The sequence below is a fragment of the Hippoglossus stenolepis genome, chromosome 5 (genome assembly GCF_022539355.2).
Source record: "Hippoglossus stenolepis isolate QCI-W04-F060 chromosome 5, HSTE1.2, whole genome shotgun sequence".
Lineage (NCBI taxonomy): Eukaryota > Metazoa > Chordata > Actinopteri > Pleuronectiformes > Pleuronectidae > Hippoglossus > Hippoglossus stenolepis.
Window position 1 is genome coordinate 6,669,297 of NC_061487.1, and position 8,175 is coordinate 6,677,471.

An 8,175-nucleotide genomic window follows, 5' to 3' on the forward strand; every position below is an offset into this window, starting at 1 on the left:
CTTTGAGGACATATAGTGTCTTTATGTTCATTGTATGTGTCTATATACTCATTTCTTGTTGTTTTTGTGTCATTTTTCATCTCATCGTCGTCACTATGTTTGATCGTGTGACGTAGTTGTGGTCATTCCATGCTCTCAATCAAGAAACATCGACGGTCCCTGGCCCTGGGGGAGCCTGACCCCTCGGGCATGTGCCTGGGTTAGTCTAATGGATAATACATCATCATACATCAAGCTGCTAATCAAATAAATATGTTCAACCAAATTATGTCAGACAAACTACATATTTTGTATATATCGGACATTTTAAATAATAAAAAAACACCGATTTGACTTTTGACTTTCACTTTTTGACCCTCTGCGCATGCCGTAGTCGGAGAAAGTGTCATGGCGACTTTCATCAGACCCAAAACTTTTAGCGACACAAACTTTTGAACCTGAAGTGTTTGTCCCGGTGCGGACAGCCGGTGTCTGCGCCCTCCATCCTGTATTCAGTAAAGCAGATCCAACGATGGCAGAGCTACAGAGCTACGGTCTTCAGGGTGTGAGTGTTGACGTTCACCGGTGTAAAGATGCACCGCTGTGAGCTAACTGTAGCTAAGCTAGCCACGCAACAGCTCAACCTGTTGCGGAAGTCAGTCGCGGGGTTTGTAATGTCTTACCGGGCTGTAAAGCGACTGTAGCCCGTCAAAGTGACGGTTTATTTGGGACTTAAATATAAGAATGTGTCGGTTTCTACGCTACTGTTTCAGCCACTGCCTCCACGCAACCATGACCCGACTGGAGGAGGTGAACGGGGAGGTGAGCATGTGGTCCTCGGTGCGGTGGCTCGGGTACCTGTCCGGGCTCAACCTGCTGCTCGCCCTGTGCCTGGGGCTCTACGCCCGCTGGGAGAGGACCACGGACTCCACGCTGCTCGTCATCTTCGTGCTGGCTCTGCTCGTCCTGGGGGGGGCTTGCATACTCTACTACCACTTCAGCATGGAGCGGGTGAGCCGCAGCATCCTGCACCTGTTGTTCGGCTTCCTGCTGGGGCTGCTCTGCCTCCTCAACAGTCCGGCGGTGCAGGGCGACGTGAAGGAGCGGGTGTCCAACTACCTGCTGCTGGCCAGCGTGGCTCTGAGGACGCTGTGGGCGCTGCTGGAGAGGCTGCTGGGGTGCACCCGGTACCGACCCGCCTTCCTCACTTCGGCGGAGCGGATGGAGCTGGTGGGCTTCGCCGTCGCCAGCATCGCGCTGCTCCTCCAGGAGTCCCTGAGCGTGATGGTGCTGGTGGTGGCGCTGGCCACCGTCATGATCGCCCTCCGGATGAAGGCGGTCCTGGCTCTCCTCAACCTGTCGTGCTTCGCCGCCGTCACCGCGGCGCTGTACTTCAACTCGCTGCAAGTCCCCACCAACCCGTTCGCCCTCGCCTGCTTCTTCAGCCAGCTCATCTGCGACCCCCTGCTGGATGTCTACTTCAGCGGCCTCTCCGTGACCGAGCGCTGGCAGCCCTTCCTGCTGTGGAGGGGCCTGTGGTGGCGGCTGTCCCTGCTGCCTCTGCTGGCACTGGAGGTGACCTTCATCATCCTGGCCTCTCACAAGCTCACGGACCGGGACCAGTGGTACTTCATGATCCCAGGATTTGTGGTGTGTGTGATCCTCTGGTGCGTCTTCCACCTGGTGTTTGTCATCACTGTGTGGGGCTTCCACACCAAGCTCAGTGATTGCCAGAGGGTATGCCTGTACCAGGGGTCAGGGGTCAGCGGACTGGACAAGATCATGGCCTCCAAGGGCATGAGACACTTCTGCCTCATCTCTGAGCGCCTGGCGCTCTTCACGCTGGTCACAACTGTTGCTGTTGCTGCTCTTTGTTGGCAGGTATGAGACAACACATGTACTTTACAAGCAGGCATCACATACACAGTTATCTGCTCATTTTCAAAAGAGGAATCATGCTAAAGATAATGATTTAAAAATAATAATAATTATAATACAAGCATCAACATTTTCATATTTACGTTTCAATTCATTCAAATGTAAAATAAGCTATTATTCGTAGAAAATGGGGGAAATTGCACATCACAATTTCACACCTGCCGTTAACCTTTGATTAGAGTGAGGAAAAACTACCCAAAACCCATTTTACAGGGGACAAACCATAGAAACCAGTGGTCTCTCTCCCAGGACGGACAGAAGTCTAATAGAAGTTGCATGTGACAGAGCACATCAACGAAATCATATTTAAAACATTAATGAGTGGAGAGGTGTATCAATGTTTTAAGAACAAGATAAGCATCAACATAGAATTTTAAGTCTAAAACATTAATGAAATATGTATCCGTGTGTAAGATGCCTTAGGGCTGTAACCAATGTTTCTTCCATTATAGTTTAAACTTTCAATTGTTTATCAAAAGTCTAAAAGATGTGGAAAATAGGAGAAAGAACACACCACAGTCTCAGAACCCATTTTCTTGTCCTAATAAATAGTTGAAATAAATAATGGCCAGACACACACACACACACACACACACACACACCTTACTATACACATTTATATATGTTGCTAATGCATTTTAATATTTCTGGTGGAAACCAGACACTTTAGTTTGAACTTTTTTAAATTTAGAGGCTGGAATTGTTGGTTTTTGATTAACATTACCATTAGTAACACTCTTAATGTTATAGAGTGAAGACAGAAGATACTCACATTCGCTTCCACTCAACTGAAAAGCTATGAAAATACTTGTTATCTAGGTAGCTAATGCAACACGGAGTATGATGAGCATTACTGATATGACAGTTGTCCCCGGACACAATCTTTTTGCATTATATTCTGTAAAAAAAAGTTTTTATGTTGGTGCATGTCAGAAAAAAAATACACTAATACAGATATATCTGTTACAAACTGTTATCACCCATAAATTCATCTTTAAATATCAAGTAATAACTCCGAATTCTCACCTGCTATAAGATGGGTCAGATTAATATTGTTTTAAACTTTTTTTAACAGTAATGTTTTTTTAGGAGCATACTCGCATCATAATCTGAACCTGAGAGTTTTGCTAAGTTGTTGTGTGCAAGATTCATGTAAAAACATCTGTGCTTTAGGCTTACACAGAAGTTGTCTTCTTGTCTGTCTAACTCTAAACCCGTGTTTGAATGATAAATGTGCTGTGCAGGCCTCCAGCAGCCTCTTCATGAGCATGGCTCTGCTGGTCCTGCCTCTCGAGTCTCTGTTCCACGGGCTTTTCCACGAGCTGGGGAACAGCCTGGGAGGAACCTGTGTGGGCTACGCACTGGTCATTCCCACCAACTACTGCAGGTACAGTGTGACGCTTTACCACTTGCAGAGTGGGAAATAAACGAGCAGCCATGTTCAAGTTGACTGTGTGTGGGCCAAGAATATTAGATATTAAAAGATAAAACAACAAATCATTTAGGGAACTGATAACTGGGAGAGTATGAAATGTGGTGCAGCTCGATTGAATTAAAGGAGACTGGCAGGCCTTGGCAGGGTTTGCGCTCTACCTAGTGACATTCTAGTTTTTTGCTTTGTGTGTCATTCTTTATTATGTTTTTATGCATCTGGCCACACAAAAATAAGACACGACTGGATTTTGCTATTGCCTGGACAGCTATGATTAAAATCGTCTTCCTCAGCAGGAAAACATCACATGCAATATGGCTTGTCAGAATAGTTAAAACCAAGAAGTTGTCAGTCACAGTCAGGTGGTTGCTCTGGCCTGTGCAGCTTGACTGATCTAAATAGACACGTTTCATTCACTCCTCTGTGTTGTTTGTATTTGTGCTGCAGCCCCGACGGTCAGCCCATGCTGCTGCCTCCGGACCAGGTGCAGGATCTGAACAGACGTTCCACAGGCATGTTGAACAACGTGCAGCGCTTCTTCGCCCACCACCTGATCGAGACCTTTGGCTGCGACTATTCCACCAGCGGCGTGACTCTAGAGGTCCTGCAAGCCAAGATCAAATCCTTCTTTGAGCTCCGCACGGCAGACGGGCCTCGCCACGACACTTACGTCATCTTCTACAGCGGTCATACCCACAGAAGTGGAGAGTGGGCGCTGTCAGGTGAGAAGAGTACAAGTCTCATGCTCTTAACACAAAAATAAATCAGGGTGCACGATTAGCTGTGCTGTTACAAGATTGTCTCTAACCACAAATTTAGTTTTTGTAGGTGCTTTATTGTGAAGAGATGAGATGCTTTGAGTTTTATTTCATGAGCAACTTATGAGTTTAAACTTAGAAAATACAGTTACATTTAAGTCTTTTTTTGAGTCGTTTCGAACTCTGGAAAATAGGTTCCAGACATTTCTTGAGTTTCCCCGAAGAATGCAACAGGAGATTGTGCAGGTCAGCGAGGCGGCCTCTAGGTGCAGCGGGTCGGAGGCCATGATGTTTAGATTCAACTGCGATAAGCACGTGTTTTAGTTTGCAGCACATTGACCCCAGCGTCGGCCCCTTATCATCAAAAGCTCTTGAAGCTCGTTGTCTTTCTAAGTTGAAATCTTCATTGGCATATTCTACTTGTATGACACCTCTTTTTCATCCTGAGATGTTTCTTTGTTTTTCACTCTTATGTCCATTGCGTGTTAGAAGATTCATCAACACACCCACTTGCTCACTGTGAATTCTCCTGCTGTATTCTTACATGGGCTCACTCTGGATATTTAACCACAGGGTTGGCAGGAAAACCTCTGGAAAATGTTCGGAGCAACTGATTTGATGTCTCCAATTCAGCCCTACTGGAAAATTCCAGAAAATGATGTGGACTTCAGTGCTTGTCTGAAAGCAGCTTTGGTTGAATGATGCAGTGGCATTATGCATACACTGTAGTTAGAATTTTATTTGTAATTAACCTTAAATGTTGACAATTCGAGTCAATTCTGTCAATTGTAAATGTTTGACTATATCATAAATTTTGACGAATGATGAATACTCCTGATAAACAATTGTATTTTCAATATAGAGCAAACACTCTTGGCATTATTATTCTCACCATAAGTGCTCAGGTCTATAAGGATCTAGTGTTGCTCATGTATCCAATTTTAAAGGCCTTTGGAACACTTTAGACCAGGATAATTCAACAGGATGTTAAAGGTGATGTTGATGAGATGAACCCGTCCTCATACTGTATATAAAGGTAGCAGAAGGTCTGGGCTACATTAGTCCCTGTAAATAACACATTATTGTACCAAAAAAACTTTCAACTTTCAGAGCTTAAAACCTACCAATATGTCCTTAGATTGCTAAAGACAGTTGTTTGTTTTTTATAGTTCCGTGTACAATAGCTGTCAAAGAGGAACAATAAACAATTCTCATACAGGATGTGGAACACAGGAGTTTCCTGATCAACACTATTTAAAACTAAGCCAATAAAATAGTTGCATAATGAATGTCTACAATTTTTAAAGCATTTCTCTTCGATTTCTTACATGATTAATGTGTGGTCCCACTTTGACCCTTACCCACATCTTAGTCTCAGTCTGTTTATAATTTTATTGCAGTTTTTAATTATGTATTTATTATGTTTAATGTTGTTTATCTAGTGCATTTTGTTCAAATCTCCTTAGCGATCCCTGCCAAGTATCTTATTCTCCTTTTTTCAATGTTATTCTCTGTTCATCAGGAGGAGACACTCTTCGCTTGGGGCACATCTTGGACTGGTGGCGGGAGAAGAACGGCAGCTTCTGCTCGCGCCTCATTCTGGTGCTGGACTGCGACAACTCGTCGCCGTGGGTGAATGAGGTCAAGAAGGTGGAGGGCCCGCACATGGCCGTGCAGGGAGCGACGCTCGCCAGGGGGATGGCTGTGGAGCTGCGGGACACACCGCAGCTCGGAGACTTTACCTCTCAGTGGGTGGAGTATAACTGCAACTCGAGCAGCAACATCCAGTGGTCTGAGAGGGCCCGGGGGGTCTCTGCCACATATGGAATCTCCAAACACTGGAGTGACTACACGCTGCACCTGCCAACCGGAAGCGACGTCACCAACCACTGGAGCATGTACTATCCCCGGATGACGTACCCCGTGGTGCAGTTGGTGTTGTGGTGCGGCAGCATGAATGTGTTGTGGATCTGCAGCGTCTGCCTGCGATGCCTCAAGAGAGTCAAACTCAACTGGTTCCCACCAGCGATACTGGACACAGGTCAAGGCTTCAAACTGGTCAGATCTTAGAAACACAAACAGGGAAGTTTTATTTGTAGACTTCACACGGAACATTTTTCTAAAACACGTAAATAAGACCATATCCCTAACCAGTATTGTTTTTTGTTACTGCTAAACTAATCACTTGGTTACTGATTGATTCCTCTTTTTGTCTCTTTAGTATCAGTTTTCTACTCTTTGACGATTATTATATAGATGTGTATTTTTAGCTTTGACTCAGAGATCCCAGTTCATTTTGAGACTGAGCCCATTTACAAATTTGCACATTTTTGCTTTGTATTTACTGTTAGATACATTCGGACGGTGCCTTTTACCACAGAACTACCAAAGGACATCGCGCTCTTAAACCAAAGAGGCTGTGGTACATGTTCAGACGACGATCTCAGGCATAAATTATAGTCCAAGCGATCTGTTTCTAGAGCTTGAAGTTTTATATTTTATTTTTTGGTAGCTAAATGATTCTTCTTACACTCCTGTTTGTTCTATGCACTGCTTTTCTAATGCTTGATATCCACTGTAGCTGCTTCAGGGAGTCCAGAGAGTTCATTTCCTGTACTGATTAATCCAGTACTACAGGAAATGTGTGAGAATGACAGTAGTTATGTCTACGTTAACCCCAGAGTGTTTTCTTTCAGGAGTTCACTGCAGTGCACTGGGCTGTGCAAGATGGTTCTCATCACTTGTACGTGTATGTCGATGGATTAGCTGAAGGACAATAAGTTGAAGAATGGATGAAACTATGCAATTAGAGACGAGTGGGACACTGCTCAATATATTATTTTAATAGGCTTCTATAATATATTCTGCCTTAAACTAAGTGAAGCAGGTTAATTCATGTGTCACATACATGGAGAAAAACTATCTTCCATTCACAAAATTGAAATGCTCTGCACTAGGGAGACACTTTATGGGGCTACTATTTCTTTAAAAACTTCTTCCTTAAAAGTCTCCTGAAAATATGTAATTTTTGATTGTTGTATTGAGACTGTAAATGTACCAAGTTTGGCTGAGCTCTAAAATGTTTGCTGATTTCCTGGAATGAAGTGCTCCTTTTAAACCCCTCGTCATTCCTTTGAAGAACAAAGAAACTCAACATCGTCTCTCTTTCGCCTGCTCACACACTACTGAAGGGAACCTCATTGGGAGAAGAGTTGAAATAAAGCTGCCAACATGCAGACAGGTCGTCGGCGAACGCACTTCATTGTTATAGAAGCAAGCAGCTACAAAATAAAGTAACGCAATTTGGTCAGGACAAAATGTTATATTTTTCGTGTATGTGTATGGTGGACGAGACGTGTCACACAAGCGCCGTAATGGAAAACACAACTGCAAAAGCTCAGTTCATGGTCAACACCCATTGTTGCTCACTTCGCTTTTTTTTTGTGCTGAGGCTTCTGTATTTAACTTTTGCAGTTGTGGCGTTAATGCAAAACACAACTAAGTACTTAAGACCCAGCTACTCAACTTCAATATGTAGTGAAAGGTTGAATAGTTTCATCACCAACTCCTCTCCTCGATGTGTGACAGGAAATTGACACACAAGACATCTTCATGTATGACAACCAGGTATTCTGCAGGTTTCATCAATTTCAATTGAAGACTTTTTTATATAAATGATTCTAATATAAGATTTATGTCCAGTATGACAGATATGAAGGAATATCAATCCCAGATATGCTTACACTTCCCCATATCTTAAGATAAACTGAGGTAGCAGAGTAGAGATTAACTCTCTAAACACGTTACCTCACAAGTTACAGCAGAGACAGTAGGTATCGGTCTTTCCTACAGTGAAGCTGATTGTATGAGAGTTGTTTTCCATGTTTGTAGTTTTATTACAGTGACGTCTGTACTGTTGAGAAAGAACTGCAACAAAATAAACTGCATGTTACCAAAACTAATTATAAAGTGCAGCAGAAGCAATGTTAAACAAATGTGAACATAAATGAGACCTACCTAAACCTATTAAAGACATTACATAATATTTTGACATTTAAGTTTTTAAAG

At 43.5% G+C, this 8,175-nt stretch overlaps 1 protein-coding gene across 1 annotated transcript; it reads left to right on the forward strand.

Moving 5' to 3' along the window:
• Positions 1-363: 363 nt before the first annotated feature.
• Positions 364-8,069, forward strand: tmem168b (transmembrane protein 168b). The gene is made up of 4 exons (XM_035156890.2): positions 364-1,860; positions 3,162-3,304; positions 3,797-4,071; positions 5,630-8,069. Exons 1-4 carry the CDS (start codon positions 724-726, stop codon positions 6,175-6,177), a joined length of 2,103 nt encoding a protein of 700 aa, XP_035012781.1. The 5' UTR covers positions 364-723; the 3' UTR covers positions 6,178-8,069.
• Positions 8,070-8,175: the final 106 nt, after the last annotated feature.

What these genes read in the sequence shown, in the direction of transcription:
- tmem168b (XM_035156890.2), top strand. Translation starts at nt 724, where the DNA reads ATGTGTCGGTTTCTACGCTACTGTTTCAGCCACTGCCTCCACGCAACC. An exon ending in TTGCTGCTCTTTGTTGGCAG is followed by an intron (nt 1,861 to 3,161) that starts GTATGAGACAAC and finishes TGTGCTGTGCAG; the next exon opens with GCCTCCAGCAGCCTCTTCAT. An exon ending in TGGAGAGTGGGCGCTGTCAG is followed by an intron (nt 4,072 to 5,629) that starts GTGAGAAGAGTA and finishes TCTGTTCATCAG; the next exon opens with GAGGAGACACTCTTCGCTTG.